At 37.9% G+C, this 21,506-nt stretch overlaps 1 protein-coding gene across 1 annotated transcript; it reads right to left on the reverse strand.

Annotated features, from left to right (window-relative positions):
• Positions 1–1,751: 1,751 nt before the first annotated feature.
• LOC131955529 (keratin-associated protein 21-1-like) lies at positions 1,752–2,111 on the reverse strand. Its single transcript, XM_059319687.1, has one exon. The coding sequence runs from the start codon at positions 2,109–2,111 to the stop codon at positions 1,752–1,754; it is 360 nt and encodes a 119-aa protein (XP_059175670.1).
• Positions 2,112–21,506: the final 19,395 nt, after the last annotated feature.

The following is a 21,506-nucleotide window of genomic DNA, read 5'->3' on the forward strand; positions in this document are numbered from 1 at the left end:
ACATACAACATCAAACAAAATACATAAGAGAAAACATTTTTACAATTCGAGATAAAAATTTCTTTATTTGAGATTCAATTTTTGTACAGAAATGTCATTAGAGAAGACAAAAATCTTAGTAAAAAATGTTTTCAATGAATTATTTCCCCTTGTATATAAGGTTGTTTTTGTTTATACAATAATTAATTTTCACAAAATATTGAATTTTTACACACACATAAATAAAAATACACAAAATTGTACCCGTAACCCATGTTATATTTTCTTTAACCAGCTAGTAAAGAAAAAATGAAATTAAATTAATAAAACAATATAAACTACATTAGGGTATAACCTACTTCCACCTCAACAATAAATAAAAGTAAATAAAGCGATGAGTCTACACAAAGAGGGGGGGGGGGTGCAGCAGACCAAAGTCCCCCATGGGCTCTAGATCTTCAGTTTCCAATTTGGGCTGTAGTACTTGGGCACCCTGGTGTCATGGTGTCAAGATTTCACCTCTGTTCCAATAGGGCTGGTAAGTAGGTCATCAACAAGTTCTATGGTTCACGCAGGTTTTATTGAGCCGTAGAACTGGTTGGTGACCTACTTACCAGCCCTATAGACAAAAACATCATCTCAACCTTTACACTTTGGGCCCAAGATACATTGGGCCAATAACCAAAAATAAGATCAAATAAATATGCTACAACTACAAAAAGACTAGAATCCTAAAAATATCTTACGTCACAGACCTTGAAGATATTTAACATTCTTTAATTAATTTTTTTTTCTTTTGGTTTAAAATGAAAACTATTTAAAATACCAGACAATCATCGGCAAGACATTAGCATTTAGTGTAAGCTACGAATCAAACAACATCTTCCATTCCCTCAGCAAGAAAAATAGATTCCACATATACAAACATGAGAAATATCATTTATGTTTATATACAATATAATATCATAATCACACAACATAGTGCATACTTACAATTAAAAACATTTGTACATTTTTAAGAGCTAATTGAGCTAAATCACAAGACATTTTAGAGTATTAGGCAGGGGTGAATAACTTCTGTAATTGGGAAGTAATATTTTATCAATGAAATTCTGTAGAAATTATTGGGGAATCTGGTGAGGGCAAACATTAAGAGGCGTAGCAACCCTTCCCGGCGCCCGGGTACAAACTTTTCGATTTGCACCCCCCCCCCCCTAAAACTTTCGATTAGCACCCCCCCCTCAAGATTTCGATTTGCACCCCCCTCCGACCTTTCAATTTATTTTTCCAACCCATTTTGGCGCCCCTTAAGGTCGGCACCCGGGGACATATGTTCCCCCCCCCCCCCTCGCTACGCTACTGCAAACATGACTTGAGTCTCAGGTTCAGGTTCAGATAAGGGAGACTGCAGTTGTAGTTGAAGTTTACAACTGATATTTTAAACTGATTCATGGACTTAAAATACCCTAGTACAAAGAGTCAGTGAAATATGCTTTTTATTAAACTAAATATTTCCTGCTCTAGAAGTCATTGCAAACAATATTTGGTGAGTTTCTGTGTCACACAGAGGATGTCTGTATGTCTGGATGTCTGAAAGCCTACATCAATGTGGTGGGATATCAAAGAGATGGAAATATGTTTTATTTATATACAAAACAACTTAAGTAAAAAATGGCCCCCCCCCCCCCCCCCAAAAAAAAAAACCCCAACCCAAAAACATGACTTTCAACTACCACTTGTTTCGTACCCTCTCCAAAACACCACCTCCCTCCCTAATCCTTCCCCCTCCACCAGCTTGTATTCCCAGTTTCAAGGCAGCCGTAGGAGCTGTGGCAGCCGTAGGAGCTGTGGCAGCCGTAGGAGCTGTGGCAGCCGTAGGAGCTGTGGCAGCCGTAGGAGCTGTGGCAGCAGTAGGAGCTGTGGCAGCCGTAGGAGCTGTGGCAGCCGTAGGAGCTGTGGCAGCTGTGGCAGCCGTAGGAGCTGTGGCAGCTGTAGGAGCTGTGGCAGCTGTTGCAGCTGTGGCAGCCGTAGGAGCTGTGGCAGCCGTAGGAGCTGTGGCAGCTGTTGCAGCTGTGGCAGCCGTAGGAGCTGTGGCAGCCGTAGGAGCTGTATAATGTAACCGTGCACAACATTCTTGCTTAGTTTGGTACCACAAGGCAGTGTTAGGTCATAGGTCAAACAGTAACCTATTTATAGCCCAAGTGCATGATTGAAGCTTTCTTATTTTTAGGCACAGAACTTGCAACAAAATAATGAGGATGAGATTAATTCAAATTACAGTTATGTGATGTACACAACACTAAACCATGTACACAAGACAGAATGTGTTTACAATTCATTACAAATAAAAAGTGAAAGAGTTTAAACTAGAGGTAAATAAACAAAAACTATTTTCTTGATGTTTAATCTGTACAAGGCAAGCAACTTCTCACACTTGAGTGAGAACAAAATGAAATTTGTAGCCAAATTCAAAATTTGATCAAATATTTCTTGTTCTGTTGTTCTGCAGTTTATTCTAATTGAGAGTTCATCTTTATCCAACATTCAATGGCTGATTCAGCAACTTCATCCAACATTTAGTTTGAGCCTTAACACAACAACAATTGACTGTCAGTTGTCTGGTCATTGTTTTGTCAGTTTATATAATTATCTTTCAGTTTTGTATCTTTCAGTATTTTGGTCAATATTGTCACCATTCTTTCTGTCAGAATTTTGATCAACATTGTCATTTTTTTCTGTCAGTATTTTGGTCAATATTGTAACCATTCTTTCTGTCAGAATTTTGATCAACATTGTAATTTTTTTCTGTCTATATTTTGGTCAATATGGTCATCATTCTGTCAGTATTTTGGACAATATTGTCATCAAAACATATATAAAACGTTTGCATTAAGTTATCTTTCATAAAACTGTTTCAGGAAAAAATCAATGTATTCTGTCAGAGAGTCTATGAAGTCTGTCTAAATTGCTAGTGATGTCTGTCAAAATAGTTTGTCAATAATGTCTGTCTACGTAGTCTGTCAGTGATGTTTGTCTACTCTGTCAGTGATGTCTGTCTACTCTGTCAGTGATGTCTGTCTACTCTGTCAGTGATGTCTGTCTACTCTGTCAGTGATGTCTGTCTACATAGTCTGTCAGTGATGTCTGTCTACTCTGTCAGTGATGTCTGTCTACTCTGTCAGTGATGTCTGTCTACTCTGTCAGTAGTGTCTGTCTACTCTGTCAGTGATGTTTGTCTACATAGTCTGTCATACACTGAATGGTGTCCGTCCATCCCCACCCAGGTCGAAAGTCTGTCCACTGAAAGACGTGCTCTGACGTTTTCTTCAACAATTTTCTTGTCTCGTTCAGATAGGCACAAGTGGATTTTGGAACCTGTAAGGGAAGTAATCAAAATAATTATAATTTCCTCATAATTTTTCCAGTTATTTCCCTTGCATTATATTTGTATAAAAAATATTTTTAATAATTACCTCGCTTAAACAAACAAATTGAACATTAATATTCACAGAAAAAAACATCTTAAGTCACTGTAGCATTATACTTTAATCCCTAACACTATAACTAGCAAGCAACACACATCTAAGTTTCATTCATTGCTTGAACTGTTTTTTTGTTGCTAATTGACCGCCGATGGATAATTGATTACAAAAAAAAAATCAATTAACAGAAAAGCTCCTTACATATACGGCCTTGAAGCCGAGTTTTTCCATGCCAACTATTTTTAGCATCATCTTACACAGCTGAGCGAACTCATGGACGCCGGCTGTTTCCTGGCACCTTTGGTCTTCTTGACCCACTGACCAGCCTGGTGAGTAGCCATAGGCTAGACGCTGACCATCCACCCTGTACAAATACAATCCAGCAGTTTCATAAAAAAATAGTTTTGTAGAATCAACAAAACTACAACATAGTCTATTTAAATAAAATAAACAACGTTATCTTTTTCAGCAACTAATTTATACAGCTAAGATTAAAAGTAAAATTTAAAAGCTACTAATTCGGGACTGATAGGAAGAAGTTCATCATATGAAGGGAAAGTCAGGAATCCAATAGTGCTGAGTTAACTCCGATACATTCTATGGAGTCGAATTGAGGGACAAAACTCTTGACTCTCGTGGTCAGCAGTTAAGTATTTTTCTACTCGACCACCACCACTCTATTTTCATGTAATTGTAAATATCTCTACACCTCTTCCACGTCACATACAGGTAACCCCATTATGACACCTTCTTGAGACCTACAGGTAACCTCATTATAACACCACCTGTCACGTGACTTACAGCTAACACAATGACACCTTGTATATAGGTAACACCACTATCATGTGACCTACAGGTAACACCATTATGACACCATCCGTCATGTGACTTACAGGTAACACCATGACTTCATTGACCTACTCAGTTCCTCACCTCTACCCCAAAGCTGATGCTATTTATAGTTCTCCTAGCACTAATTACAGCCAATCTAATTACCTTAAATTAACACAGGTAAAGGTGGGAGCCACAAATTTCCCAGGTGTGTGTTTGCCACATGTAACTGTGTGGTTGAGCAACATCGTCTCGTTGGGGAATGATTTATCTGTGGCAGAAAAAAATCACAAATGTTTACAATTTTTTAAAGATTTATCTCTGGTCTAAAGGTTTGTTTTTTTAAGAAACATCTGTGGTAAAATGTTCGCGTGTTTATAAATATAAAGGTAACTCTCATAACTTAAAAAAAATTAAAGATCTAATGCAATTAAATGTTATATCGCACGGGTTTTGGCATAAGTGTCATATTTGAAAGAAATAGCTTCGGTAAAAGTGGCCAAAATTTCGCTCGGAAGTTTCGACACATGGCAATAAAAGCATTAAGCATCAAGTATGAAAAAAAAGCATTGAAAACGAGGAATAAGTTAAATAAAAATGTGTATAAGCGTTTATAAAAACAAACTTTAATACATACACGCAAACTAAAATGTTTTTTATTTTAAACAATGAACCACTATTTAAACATATCTTGTAGAAGATATAAAAATAAAAGTGTTTTATGAAGACCTCGAGAAAAGAATAACATGGAGACAGAAATGATTAAAAAGCAAGACAAGGTATCCAAGTACTTTTTATAAGCTTTATTTAGTTGACAATGTTTGTTTGTTTGTTTGTCTGTTTGTTTGTTTGTGGGTTGTGGCCAATCGTGTAACGAAATTTACCCACTTCTAATTTCAGCGATTTCTTTGACAAAAGGTGGGAAAGAGAGTGATTCGACAGAGAGAGGGACACTGGGACTGACGGACGAAGAGACAGAGATAAAAAAAACCACAGAAAAGGAAGGACTGAGGTCGGACGTATGGGTGGGCAGAGAGAAATACAGACAGAGACGTACAGACAGACATACAGACAGACATACATACTCAGAAAAAACGGAAGGACGTATAAATCGTCGACGTGGGAAGGTGCATTTACATTAGATTGAAAAGATCATCGATGAAAATTTAAATCCTTTGACAAAATCCTGTTTTATTTTCAGACAACTGTCAGATTTTTTTCTTTACTTAGGACTTGGTGACATTGTCACAGTGGCCGTTGATTAAAATGCGTAGACAGGTGTGGGGAGGGAAGTAGGGATCAGTGTTTCTTCCAGACTTTTTTCTCCGGGGGGGCACTTGAAATCTTCGGGGGGGCGGTAAACTTTCTTCGGGGGGGCGGACACTGTTAAAAGTATATATTTTCTATATAAATTATATAAATTTCATTTCGTTCGGGGGGGCGGTAAAAATTTTTCGGGGGGGCTTCGCCCCCCCGAAGAGATGCCTGGAAGAAACTCTGGTAGGGATGAGTGGATTATTCTGTCTCGCCACCTAGGATTAAATTTTTAAATTTTTTTTTATTTACAATCACCATCATCACGTTGGCGGTAGTAGACATTTTATAGGCTAGTGGGTTTTTTTTTAATTGATGGATAAAATGCGCTTATTGATTATAGAAATTGGCTTAATCGATACACACAATGGAATTTAATAGGGCTGGTAAGTAGGTCACCAACCAGTTCTACGGCTCAATAAAACCTGCATGAGCCATAGAACTGGTTGGTGACCTACTTACCAGCCCTATTAGAAAAATAGGCTTTCTGCCATTTTAAATGCGCTTTCACTGCGCCCAACTGTTCTAGAACAATATCGGCAGAGATGTAAGCTGGAGATTGTGTCGACAAAAGCAGAAAGAACGGGTGAGGCCTATGCACAGCCCCGAGACATGTCCATACCTTGAAGTTATCGCCAGAATCGTTGCACATCCAAAAGTAATGTCAAAGGAGACGAGTGATGAAAACGCGTTCATTTTGATGGCGACGTTAGATAAAAACAAAAGTAGGCGGAAATCATCAAAATAGCCAACCACACTTTTTTTATGAGGATCACACTTTGAAATTTCATTTGTTATGTTCATGTTCACAGATATCTTTTGTTAATTAGGTCTCACACTTTTCTTTTTTTTTTCAAAGCGTTTTATTGGACTTTTGTGAATTTCAGCTTTCAAGTTGTTTAAACTATCAAGATTTTTTTGTTGCTGCAAAAACTAAACCCAATGTGTACAATTAATTCGTGTGACGTGGCTAGAGGAACACCTTCACTTCGTGTGAGACTACCATTCAGTGGCGGATTTTAAGATAGGGCTGACAGGGCAGGTATACGGGGCCCGTGTGAAGTGGGTATGAGATGGTTTGGGTTATGGAGACAAGCGTAGTGAAAGTGTCAATAAAATGTGAATACAGTAACATTGCTGTTTCATACAAAATCCGATTTTTCTTTTTTTTCACTTTCCGGAAAACAAAACAGAAAAAAATATATAAAAAATCGGCGCGGAAAAGCTTTCCGAAATATTTTTTTTCTAAAATATTCAGTCGCTGGAAAATAAATAGATTAGCTTTGTTTTGCAGACGATGTTCCGAAATAGAATAGGCGGATTACCGTAAACAAAAATCATGTGTGTGTACCAGATGCAGCTTAAGCCTTTAAACAAATAAAGTTCTACCCCGTCTTAATATAAAAGGTGACCAAAATATTTACTCTGTCCACTGGGATGTGAGCAGACAATGAAATTTAAAATTCGGACAAACCTCCCTACGTTGGATGTAGCACTAATGTATTGAAATATCGCTCTCGCGTCTTTATTGTGCTAGACAATAACTTAATATAGCCAGTAGCTTTAATAAAAGAAGTTGATTTTAATCGAAAATAACACACTTTTTAAGTACAATGTTTCAATTCGTTTTTCTCTTTACTTTTAACAATATATAAAAAAAAATGAGTATGAAAATATTTTTAAAAACATTAAACTCTTTTTCTTTTAAGTGCCAATGGCCTATTCGCTCTCAAGTTTTAAATTTAATGATTAATGAAATTGTGAGAAGCTTGTTAATTAACGAACTTACATTAATTATTTATAAATTAATTTAGGTCTGAGTAGTCTAGACTTTTGTAATCATACCACGGAGTCATGTGACTTAGCACATTCCCCCCTCCCCTAGCAATCATACCACGGAGTCATGTGACTTAACCCTTCCCACTCACCTAGCAATCATACCACGGAGTCATGTGACTTAACCCACCCCTTTCCTCAACACCGGTTTCACTCTCCATCCTAACCCATTAAGTGCATCATGTCAATACTAAGCCAATGAAACGGCGCAATCATATTTTTTTATTATAGTATCGAAATTTTTCTTTCATTCAACAGTACGGTGAATAATTGTAATAGTATCGAGATTTTTATAATTTCACCGTTATAGTTCAAGTGATTAAATGAGAGCGACCAGAATAGCTTAAATTAGAATTTAGATAGAGCCGACTACAGTTTTTCACTGTATAGTGTTTTGGGAAAAAATACATAAGATATAAAACATTAAAAAAGAACTCAATTTTTTTTCGTCCCTTATATTTCTCTTCACAATTCTATTGGACGGTCCAAAATTATGTGATCGGGAACATGACAAAAACACGAGTTGTGTGAGCTGATTCCCAGTGAAAGGAGTTATGTCCCTGTGGTTCTTTACATTCATATCGATTTTCTAAAGGGTAATAGGGTCATTACGTTTAACAGACACAGTGGTACTAGTCAGATAGAGGGCATTGGGCATACACAGGGGCACTGGGCACATACATGGGCAACGGACATATACAGGGGTACCAGTTAGACAAAAGGGCACTAGGCATATACAATTGCACTGGACATATACAGGGGTACCAGTTAGACAAAAAGGCACTAGGCATATACAATTGCACTGGACATATACAGGGGTACCAGTTAGACAAAAAGGCACTAGGCATATACAATTGCACTGGACATATACAGGGGTAACAGACATATACAGGGGCACTAGACACACAGTGGCACTGGAGATAAACAGGGGCATCAGTTAGACAAACCGGCAACATTCATACATAGACAACAACAACTTGAGAGGCACTAGCACAGGTCACGTGTCACTGGCCTAAGACTGGTCGTGAACCAAGCAATATCTGCAGCCACAAGTGCAACCAAATCGTGAACCAGGCAATATCTGCAGCCACAAGTGTAGCCAAATCTGTGTACAACGCAATATCAACAGCCACAAGTGTAGCCAAATTTGTGTACCAAGCAATATCTACAGCCACAAGTGTAGCCAAATCTGTGTACCAAGCAATATCTACAGCCACAAGTGTAGCCAAATCTGTGTACCAAGCAATATCTACAGCCACAAGTGTACCCAAATCTGTGAACCAGGCAATATCTGCAGTCACAAGTGTACCCAAATCTGTGTACCAAGCAATATCTACAGCCACAAGTGTACCCAAATCTGTGTACCAAGCAAAATCTACAGCCACAAGTGTAGCCAAATCTGTGAACCAGGCAATATCTACAGCCACAAGTGTACACAAATCGTGTACCAGGCAATATTTACAGCCACAAGTGTACCCAAATCTGTGTACTAAGCAATATCTACAGCCACAAGTGTACCCAAATATGTGATAAAAGCAATATCTACAGCCACAAGTGTACCCAAATCTGTGTACAACGCAATATCTACAGCCACAAGTGTACCCAAATCTGTGTACCAAGCAATATCTACAGCCACAAGTGTAGCCAAATCTGTGAACCAGGCAATATCTGCAGTCACAAGTGTACCCAAATCTGTGAACCAGGCAATATCTACAGCCACAAGTGTACACAAATCGTGTACCAGGCAATATCTACAGCCACAAGTGTACCCAAATCTGTGTACCAAGCAATATCTACAGCCACAAGTGTACCCAAATATGTGATTAAAGCAATATCTACAGCCACAAGTGTACCCAAATCTGTGTACCAAGCAATATCTACAGCCACAAGTGTATCCAAATCTGTGAACCAGGCAATATCTGCAGTCACAAGTGTACCCAAATCTGTGAACCAGGCAATATCTACATCCACAAGTGTACCCAAATCTGTGTACCAAGCAATATCTACAGCCACAAGTGTAGCCAAATCTGTGAACCAGGCAATATCTGCAGTCACAAGTGTACCCAATTCTGTGAACCAGGCAATATCTACAGCCACAAGTGTACCGAAATCGTGAACCAGGCAATATCTACAGCCACAAGTGTACCCAAATCGTGAACCAGGCAATATCTACAGCCACAAGTGTAGCCAAATCGTGAACCAGGCAATATCTACAGCCACAAGTGTAGCCAAATCTGTGATTAAAGCAATATCTGCTGCCACAAGTGTAGCCAAATCTGTGATTAAAGCAATATCTGCTGCCACAAGTGTAGCCAAATCTGTGAACTAAGCAATATCAACAGCCACAGATGTACCCAAATCGTGAACCAGGCAATATCTACAGCCACAAGTGTAGCCAAATCTGTGAACCAGGCAATATCTACAGCCACAAGTGTACACAAATCGTGTACCAGGCAATATCTACAGCCACAAGTGTACCCAAATCTGTGTACTAAGCAATATCTACAGCCACAAGTGTACCCAAATATGTGATAAAAGCAATATCTACAGCCACAAGTGTACCCAAATCTGTGTACAACGCAATATCTACAGCCACAAGTGTACCCAAATCTGTGTACCAAGCAATATCTACAGCCACAAGTGTAGCCAAATCTGTGAACTAGGCAATATCTGCAGTCACAAGTGTACCCAAATCTGTGAACCAGGCAATATCTACAGCCACAAGTGTACACAAATCGTGTACCAGGCAATATCTACAGCCACAAGTGTACCCAAATCTGTGTACCAAGCAATATCTACAGCCACAAGTGTACCCAAATATGTGATTAAAGCAATATCTACAGCCACAAGTGTACCCAAATCTGTGTACCAAGCAATATCTACAGCCACAAGTATACCCAAATCTGTGAACCAGGCAATATCTGCAGTCACAAGTGTACCCAAATCTGTGAAACAGGCAATATCTACAGCCACAAGTGTACCCAAATCTGTGTACCAAGCAATATCTACAGCCACAAGTGTAGCCAAATCTGTGAACCAGGCAATATCTGCAGTCACAAGTGTACCCAAATCTGTGAACCAGGCAATATCTACAGCCACAAGTGTACCGAAATCGTGAACCAGGCAATATCTACAGCCACAAGTGTACCCAAATCGTGAACCAGGCAATATCTACAGCCACAAGTGTAGCCAAATCGTGAACCAGGCAATATCTACAGCCACAAGTGTAGCCAAATCTGTGATTAAAGCAATATCTGCTGCCACAAGTGTAGCCAAATCTGTGATTAAAGCAATATCTGCTGCCACAAGTGTAGCCAAATCTGTGAACTAAGCAATATCAACAGCCACAGATGTACCCAAATCGTGAACCAGGCAATATCTACAGCCACAAGTGTACCCAAATCTGTGAACCAGGCAATATCTGCAGTCACAAGTGTACCCAAATCTGTGAACCAGGCAATATCTACAGCCACAAGTGTACCCAAATCTGTGAACCAGGCAATATCTACAGCCACAAGTGTACCCAAATCTGTGATTAAAGCAATATCTACAGCCACAAGTGTAGCCAAATCTGTGATTAAAGCAATATCTACAGCCACAAGTGTATCCAAATCTGTGAACCAGGCAATATCTGCAGTCACAAGTGTACCCAAATCTGTGAACCAGGCAATATCTACAGCCACAAGTGTACCCAAATCTGTGAACCAGGCAATATCTACAGCCACAAGTGTACCCAAATCTGTGATTAAAGCAATATCTACAGCGTCAAGTGTACACAAATCTGTGATTAAAGCAACATCTACAGCCACAAGTGTACACAAATCTGTGATTAAAGCAATATCTACAGCCACAAGTGTAGCCAAATCTGTGATTAAAGCAATATCTGCTGCCACAAGTGTAGCCAAATCTGTGAACTAAGCAATATCTACAGCCACAAGTGTACACAAATCGTGGACCAGGCAATATCTACAGCCACAAGTGTAGCCAAATCTGTGTATCAAGCAATATCTACAGCCACAAGTGTAGCCAAATCTGTGTATCAAGCAATATCTACAGCCACAAGTGTAGCCAAATCTGTGTATCAAGCAATATCTACAGCCGCAAGTGAACCCAAATCTGTGAACTAAGCAATATCTACAGCCACAAGTGTAGCCAAATCTGTGAACTAAGCAATATCTACAGCCAATAGTGTACCCAAATCTGTGATTAAAGCAATATCTACAGCCACAAGTGTACCCAAATCTGTGTACCAGGCAATATATGTAGCCACAAGTGTACCCAAATCTGTGTACCAGGCAATATATGTAGCCACAAGTGTAGCCAAATCTGTGAACTAAGCAATATCTACAGACACAAGGGCAGACAAATCTAAACGTTTTTATGAACCTCTCAAAAAACACAATAAACTTGCCCTTTCTATTCTTCCCCGTGGAACCTCCATCAAGTTATCTCCCCATTACCTCACCAGCAGAGATATATCTCTTCGTTACCTGAGGCCACAAACCCAACATTACCCCCACCTGTCATCTCCAATACCGTTACAAATTTTTAAAGGGGGAAATTTATTTTTCATTCTTTTCAGCCAAGGGAGGTAACTTGCAACAGAATGGGTTCATGCTATTTTTAGAAATAACGTACTTAATGTGATTTATAAAATACTGCCAAAACCAAGGGGATGGAATACATTTGATGTCTTATATAACATTTGAGTACAGTACGTCGTTAAAGTTTCCGCTGACGGAAGCCTTTTTGTCGAGGGCCTTTTGTCGGGACTATTTTCACTGGCTCAGAGCCTGTAAGGCGGTGCCGTTTCGCAAAAAGCGGTTTTGATAAGTTAAACAGTTCAACATACTCAAAAGATATTAGTCTTTATTTAATACATTTTTTTCAAACTTATTGTTCAGCATATCAGATATAATTTTTTTTTCCTGAAAATATTCATGTCTCAGCTAGATTATAAATTTCCCGATACAGAGAGAGAGAGGGGGGGGGAGCTCTCGAGGTTTAGACCGCTAGCGTCCTCTACAAAACACGACGCATACAAAATTTATTTAAAAAAACGGAAGCTTCGAAGGATGCGATGTCGACATGTAAAGATAAATTAAGACAGTTATTGCAAAAGCTATTTATCAGGTTTTTTTTTTTTTAACAAGCGATAAATATATTTTTTAGAAATTGATTATAATTAATCGTGGCAATCAAAGTGGGGAGCAATATTTAGCCTCGTTTGTTTTGTTCGGGTTATTTTTTTTTTAGCTATACAAATAGGGGCGCCGAAATACAACAGAAACTGGAGTGACTGGGTGCCTAAATACAACAGAAACTGGAGTGACTGGGGCGCCTTAATACACGAGAAACAGGTATACGGACTTCTCAATATACAGGCAACGTGTTCTAAAGGCGAGATATTCTTCACACTGTCGAAGTAATCAATTTGGTGATGGGGAAACCCGATAACGTGAAACGCATTATTAACTTTATGTTTTCATAGGGGAAAAAACATCTCAGTCTAGACTGAAACAATACGGGAAGTTAACTTATACATTTCTGAGATAAATTTCATGGACATTTTTTATAGTAAAATATGGAGATGGGTTTTATTTCGTTTTTAGATGGTAAAATATTGAAATGTTTTTTTTTACATATGATATACAGATGAACTTTATATATTAATATAATACTGTCACTAGATATAGTTTATTTTTAAACACAGTAAATTATTTTCATGGCTAGTTAAGATTTAAGTTTAAAACTATCTTTATTTGTAGATGTATTCGTCAAAAATAAGATACGAGTCTGATACTTTATTAAGCGTTCAAGAAGGGACGCAGTGGTCTAGCGGTAGAGTGCTAGACAGCTAACCCGAAAGTCTCGAGTTCAAATCAATGGAACCTCTCTGGGTCCACCCAGCTCTGATGGGTACCTAACTTGCGTTGGGGAAACAAAGGGCATAGTGCTGAGCACACTATCCCTTCATACACTGTGGTCTGAGGCAGGTGAACCACTTTATCTGCCCCGTATTATGTCTTGGGCACGAACGGGAAATTAAAAAAAAAAGACGAATCAACATCAATGACTTACGTAACTAGTTTTAAAACAAAATAAAATCAAAGTGGTTTACAGTGTTAAAAGAATATATATATATATATATATATATATATATATATATATATATATATATATATATATATATATATATATATATATATATATATATATATATATATATATATATATATATATACATACAAACATATATATACACTTTAAAAAAAAAAACTTAAGACTTTATGTCTGCCTAAAAAAATGACATAATTTCTGCTAAAACAATTTAAACCAAACTCACGCATGCACTTATAACATACACACACAACAAATAAAAACATAAATCCACAGTCAAATTCAATCAAGGCGGCTGAAATGTTACAACCATTTAACAAAACCAGTCCTGTAAGTCTGGAACTTTAGAATATGTACAGCGCCCTCCTTCAAACTTTCAGCTCATATTTGTCTCAGCCTATGAGAGTACTCAGCTTCGGCATGGGGTAATGAGGACAACCAACTCATTAGAAATAATTTTTCACCAACAAATACTGATTGGAAGGGACAACTTATTTCATTTGGTTTTTCCAAAGTTTGCTGAAATATTTTGCGTATTGGAACTCCACACAAAAATAAACAAGAAATGCGGTTTTGTAGAGGAAATTTGAATGACTGCAGATTTTACAAACATTCCTGGCGTAAATCGTTCAAACGTTAATAGGAGTTATTATTTCATTTTGGATTTTCGTCCACCCAACTAAAACAAGTTAATTAAAAAGTCTAGTGACATTTAAGCGCAATTTCCTTATGTTATCTAAAAATAGCTCTGTCGTAGCGTAAATCAAGAACAGGGTTAGTAAAACCATTGGTTAAAATACATGTTTTATTTACAATAGAGTTACATGACTAAAAACCATTGCGCGCCTAGCTACTGAACGTGATGACGCAGCCATTGAACGTGATGGCGCAGCTATTGAACGTGATGACGCGTGTGGTGTGGTTGGATAAACATGCCTACCAATTCGGTCCAAATTTTAATTAATTAAAAAAATTTTTTGTGACCGAACGAAAGGATATTTTTGAAAACTTTCTTCGGCAATATTGTTCTAAATTATGGCAGGAATTGATTGGTACATGTTTCAAGTCGCTAAGAGGTCTGGTTGCCGAGATATAGGCCAAAAACTGCATTTTTTCGAGGTTTTTTGGCTTTTCCAGGAAATCCATGAAAGAAACCCGGAATTTGTTTGGCCTATGTTCATCCTCGTAACTTGCTTAACATAATTGCTTTTCAAACTAGTCCTCGATATTGCTTCGTTGAGGAGGAGATACGACTTAAAGCTGCGGACACACATCCATCCATTCATACATCCAGAAATGACGGGTTAATAAACGCAATTCTCCAGAATGGAAATTGCGCTAAAAATATCGGTATTAAAAAACCGGAAATAGAGTAATACCACTTCCGGATACTGGAGGTCATTAAAAAATTAAAAAGTTATCTTGAGTATAAGATCTTTATCCGTAGGTATGAAATTTTGTCTACCTTATGTGAAACGGTACTCATGTTATTGTATTCTAACGAAAATAGAGTAAAAGTACCACTTCCGGTTACCAGAAAGCGTTTAAATGATAAGAAACACTCGCGCATACAATCTAATACTTATATTTGAAATTTCTTCCAGCTAACTAAAATGTTATCGGCTTTTGAGCAACCGTGTGTGGAGTAAGTACCACTTCCTGCTATCGGAAATCGCTCTAAAGTTGAAAGAAAACTACACATTGGACAAAATGGTTATATCTGATTATTCGTCAATCTAAATGCATCGGTAATTAATTTGTCGTGTTTATACACACACACACACACACATACACACACACACACACACACCTACAAAATTGCAAAACGAAGTTTTTTTTTCTCCGAAAGGTGTAAAATGTAGATTTCGATATTTGCAAGATTACAATACTTCCTCTACACGCTTATACTATAATGTAGGGAGGTGTAAAACTGTCAAAATCTCATTTGATTTCTGTGCACGATTACAATATTTCCTCTATACTCTGTGCACGAGAGAGTAAAAAGGCGTAAATAAACTTGAGTTGACTGCACATAATGCGCAACTTGCCCCAAATGTCACGTTTTTCAAATGAAAACTTCCGGTAGTTAAATATGCACATATAATTAAAACTTAAACACTTTCGTTTTAAATTTATAATTAACAGGTGCAGACCGTGATTTAGAATAAATAAAAATCTTACTGTCTTTATTACCGCCCTTGTGACCATTCTTATAATTGCCCTTTTACTCTCTTCGTGTAAGCTTACAGTTATCGAACTTGGCATGGGAGCTAAAATTAGCCTGGTTCACCCCATAACTCCCCTTCCACCCGCCATAAATCCAGAACAGCAATTTGTTTAAAGGACATCTTTGACGATAAGAATAGACGACATTTAGTGGTTTCACTGTGGAGGGGAGGTCACACTTTCTGGACAAAACCCAACACAGTTTGTACAGTGGAATATATGAGTACAAGGGGAAGTAAGTACATACAGGGGCAAGCACTGGTTGTTGAGTTACGGGGGGGGGGGGGGGGCTGGTCTATATTGATATGGCTGGACCTAGATTAATATGGCTAATTAGTGTGGTCTGTGTGGCTGGGTGTGACGTGGCTAATTAGATAGGTGTGCGGTGTAAATGGGACTTATTACGTGGCTTAATGTAGTGTTGAATGACTTACTCGATGGTCTATAGTCTTGGTAGACTTACTTTAAGGTCGATAGTGTCAGCAAACCAATTAGTTAGTGAGGGTTAAGGAGGGCTGCAGGGGTTGATTGATGGGTTGGTTGAGTTAACCAGTGTGTAGGCAACTCACCAAAGGGTGATAAAACAGAAATATCACCAGGTCGGTTATATTCATGGGGTTATCAGCCCTTAGCTAACCCTCCTCCTTTAGCCTGGCTAATGGCAATTGACTAAGGACAGCTGACTAATAACAAGCATTAGACCCAGAGTCAACAAAGTGGGATAGTAGTGGGTCATTTTGGTTCGACAAATTATAAATGGTGAAACTTGGGTCGGAATGACTTACATGGTTTTCTGTGGGTCTCCGATTTAAAAAAAAAAAAACAGGTCAGTATGGGTTAGCTAACATACAGTTACCAAATGGGACTTTACCGAATATTTAAAAAAAACCTTATTATAAAATATTTCTGCTCCTCCCCCCGACGATAACGACAGTGATGATAATTAGAGAGATAATGATGATGCTGTTTCAATCTTATTAATAATGATAATATGGGCGGTGGAAATGATGATAATGGGTGTAATGATAACTCTGTAGTTTTACGATTATAGCAATAATTGTAATCACATTGATAAACTATATTTCAAATGCCTGTAGAATTTGTTCTTTATATTTTATGATACAGGTTTAGACTTAGTAGCATTGAAAAAGCTTGAAGCAAGGGACCTAACCCATGTATCCAGTTGTGATTGAGCCCGTAACCCCCCCCCCTTCCCACACACACACACACCCCAGATGTGTGGGGCATTATTCACACGGGTGTACTCACACTAGGAAGACACGTCATCAGTCATCTGTCCAGATTTAGGTCACACACATTTGGGTCACCGCCCCCTTCTAAGCTGTGATCAATCAACGTGAGGTGAAGAAGTGACACGAAACATACGGAGGTGACAGGTCACAACGGTCACGTGACACATCACAACGGTCAAGTGACAGGTCAAAACGGTCACGTTTCTAAATCTGACCCAACACAAATTTTACTCAGCGAAAACCAGTGACCGACATTAGCCCTTTATTTTTTTCAAGTCAAAAGTACATCAATTTTTCTGGGCCGGTGGTTGTCAAAAAAAATTGAAAAAAATTGTATTCAAGTACGTGTTGTGGGTCAACTGAAATTAAGTTTTATAAATAAGTCTTCTGGAGGAGACTTTATCTTAGTACAGGCTCGTCCTGTCTCCTGTCTAAGTACAGGCTCGTCCTAAGTACAGGCTCGTCCTAGATTCAGGCTCGTCCTAAGTACAGGCTCGTCTTAGATTCAGGCTCGTCCTGTCTAAGTTCTGGCTCGTCCTAAGTTCAGGCTCGTGTCTAAGTTCAGGCTCGTGTCTAAGTTCAGGCTCGTGTCTAAGTTCTGGCTCGTCGTGTCTAAGTTCAGGCTCGTCGTGTCTAAGTTCAGGCTCGTCCTAAGTTCCGGCTCGTCGTGTCTAAGTTCTGGCTCGTCCTGTCTAAGTTCTGGCTCGTCCTGTCTAAGTTCAGGCTCGTCGTGTCTAAGTTCAGACTCGTCCTGTCTAAGTTCAGGCTCGTCTTGTCTAAGTTCAGACTCGTCCTGTCTAAGTTCAGGCTCGTCATATCTAACGTCAGGCTAGGCATGTCTAAGTTCAGTCTCATTTTTGTTAGAAAGTCTAGCTCTACCCATATAGAAAAGAGAAATAACCCCGTTATACCTATATAGAGAAGGGAAATGTCTCCGTTTACCTATACAGAAAGGGGAAATAACTCCGGTATACCTAAACAGAAAAGGGAAATTAACTCCGCAAACACATCACGAACTGACGGCCCAGGGGAAACAAATCGTACCGTCTGGTGTTCATACATAAGATCAACTCCATTCATCAACTGGGCACATTATGGGAATGTCCCGTTAAGGGAATGTCACATTATGGGAATGTCACATTATGGGAATGTCACGTTATGGGAATGTCACGTTATGGGAATGTCACGTTATGGGAATGTCACGTTATGGGAATGTCACGTTATGGGAATGTCACGTTATGGGAATGTCCCGTTATGGGAATGTCACATTATGGGAATGTCACGTTATGGGAATGTCACGTTATGGGAATGTCACGTTATGGGAATGTCACATTATGGGTATGTCACGTTTTGGGAATGTCACGTTATGGGAATGTCACGTTTTGGGAATGTCACGTTATGGGAATGTCACGTTATGGGAATGTCACGTTATGGGAATGTCACATTATGGGTATGTCACGTTTTGGGAATGTCACGTTATGGGAATGTCACGTTATGGGAATGTCACGTTATGGAAACTTCCAGTGTAACCGGACTCTGCACATCTATTGAGTTTAACGTGTGTTTTGGTAAAATCAGTTCAATATATAATTTAGCAACGTGCGAATACAGCAGTCTCTCTTTCGTACCGTCCCTTTATCGAGAATAGGTTCTCCACGTCCACAAAAAAAAATATTGTCTATTTATTTAATTAAAGCATGAACATTATCAAATGCTTTGTTTTAATAATTATTGAAATACTAGAAGCAAATCGGATTCTTCGCCCCCCTGACATAAATATGAGTTGTGTTTAAACCTCTGGTGGTTTAGACTACTTTTAAGGTCTACTTTAATACGGTGTTATTTCTTTTATAAAGAAGCATATTTCCATCTACAGACCGAAAACTTTTTAAAATGAATAAAAATATATATTAGCATTTTTAAAACAAGGTAGGTTTACAGCTAATATGTGTGTGTATTTCAGATATCAGAGGAGAAGGCCAAAATGACTCTTAAGTCTTCAGAAACCAGATGTAGACGGCCCTCTCTTGCATGAATCACACTTTATCTCCCTCCATGATACAAAGGATGTAGAGAGCTGTTCCTAGCTTGGAGTCTAGCTGTGTTTTGGACGATCCATGTGAACCTCTTTTTGTGATTAGTACTCGCTCAATGAGTGATCAAATAGTTCTGCTTCAAACAATATTTGAATTTTCGTTAAATATTGCAGCAAATTAACTTGATTAAATGTTGTTAACAAAACACATTTTTTTAAATTTTATTTAAGTAAGATTGCTGTTAGTAAAGTATTGCCTATCGCACATACCTTGTGCTATTTTTTAGTGCAGCTATACTACCATAGTTGCATGTAGAAACATCACTTTGTATTTTTATTTATTTAATAATAATTATACAAAGTTAATGATTTGCAGTGGCTGAACAGATCGTTTTGCAACGGGAACCTGGCTTACGTTATAAGATACAGTTCGTAATCAAACAATAGCAACATCTTTTTTTGTGGGTTATTTTTAGCCGAGAAATAATTTTGTCCTTTGCGAAACATGAAAATAATGTTTTGATGCTAACTTTTGCAAACTACCGAATAATTTAATATAAAAAAAATCTTTATAACGTTTTTAAAAGTCTGTCTACAATTTAAAAATACTTTTAAGATCAATTGGACTTAATTATTTGTTTTAAAATACGTGATATTTTATTTTAGCTGTAATATAGCCTAGTACGCATATAATATTGAGCTCAGTCACCGCGTAATTTGATGACGTCATTACAAACATAAAAGGAAATAAAAATCTCAAACTACAATGTTTTCTGCTTTTATGATAGTGACAACTAATTTAACACTAAGCTTTGCGTACTATTTATTTTAGTTTACAAAGACAACATAGAGGTGTTTCTCAAGTTCTAAAGCCAAGATTCCATTCTAAAATAGATAGATTGGTATAGATTCAATAAGGTAATGTAAATTCGATTTTGATGGTAAAACTGCTTGGTAAAACCTTAGTTTAGCGTCGGAAATTATTGGGTAATGTTTGTTGAGTTTCGGTAACTAAAGTTACGGTAAACCATGGTTTATTAGACCATTGAAATATAAATAAAGTTGATTGTAATAAATTATTTTTTAAAGTTTAATAGACAAAAGGAAACAGGAATAAATATAATAGTAGATTTAAATTAGTAGATCTAAAAATTAAAAAAAATATATAAATTTAAATAATAAAGTCAAATGTAATAAATTGTTTCATGTTTTTGGCTTGCAGCGGATTTGCGACCATTAATTAATTAATTAGATCTAGATCTAACTAGCTGCTAGGCCAAGTAAAAAAAAAATCTGGTTAACAAAAATAGTAAAAATGATTACAAAAAATAGTACAAGTGACCAGAAACAGGGTTCGTAGCCTATTTTAAAAATGAAACCAGGCCTTTGTCCACATCATTATTTGTGCTTATAGTCGAGAAACTTTTGTCAGCAATTAAAAACTTAGGTATCCCCCCCCCCCCCACACACACTCAACAAGAGGCGGTGGAGGGGTCAGAGGAGCCCAGTCTAATACGTCATAGCATGAGCTGTACCGTGACTTTTATTCCCCCTCCCCTCCCCTCCCAGCCAAACAGCACCAGCTACGTACTTGGGGTCACGGTGAGTTCATACAAGTTTAGATATCAGTGACCTAAGTTACTAGGAGGGGCGGGTTAGACTACCCTAATCGTCAGCCTTTGTAAAGATTTCAAAAACAGTTTGGAGAGTGAATTGAAAATACAAGTCGTTAAATTATACGTAGACTACCACTAATTTAACAGCTTCACTCATAATTGTTTTATAAGACTACCTGCCTGCAAACTCAGACAAACCTAAGAAACAATAGCAGGTTAAAAAAAGAGGTTAAGATTTGGTTGGCCGATCATTCTTTCATTACATAACAATTAGTTTTAAATACTTATTGTAACATATTAACACGGTCAGCCACCACGCAACAAAACAAAAAAGACTGGTCTAACCCCCCCCCCTCTCCCCCAATGACGTATTAACTGAGAAATCAGGTTTCTTGTGCGATCCAGCTAAAAACGTCATACCACAGTGTAGACCCGACCAGACTTTTTAAAGTCTGAAATTCACTTTTCTAAATTCAAGATTTTTCCAGACTGCGTTCGAACCCTGTCAAACAATGTTTAGTAGCAGAAATATTTAGCTGAAACACTTTAAAATAACTAGTCATACAAAATGTTTAGTAAAGCAGTATTTGACACGCAATTAAAATAAATCTAACCAAATTTTAAACGCTCTGTATTAAAAAAATAAAAGATGACGCCAAATAAAGTATGGTTTACAGTACTTCCGGTGGCTTCCGGAACTGTATGTCAGACTTTGCTATTGTTTTGCTGGTTTTTTTACTGCTATTCACTGCTATACCATTCCGGAACAATAACCGACGCTAAACTAAGGTTTTACCAACTGCTTGAGGTATCG

The sequence above is a fragment of the Physella acuta genome, unplaced genomic scaffold, assembly GCF_028476545.2.
Source record: "Physella acuta isolate Inbredline_101_S28 unplaced genomic scaffold, ASM2847654v3 ptg001074l, whole genome shotgun sequence".
NCBI lineage: Eukaryota > Metazoa > Mollusca > Gastropoda > Physidae > Physella > Physella acuta.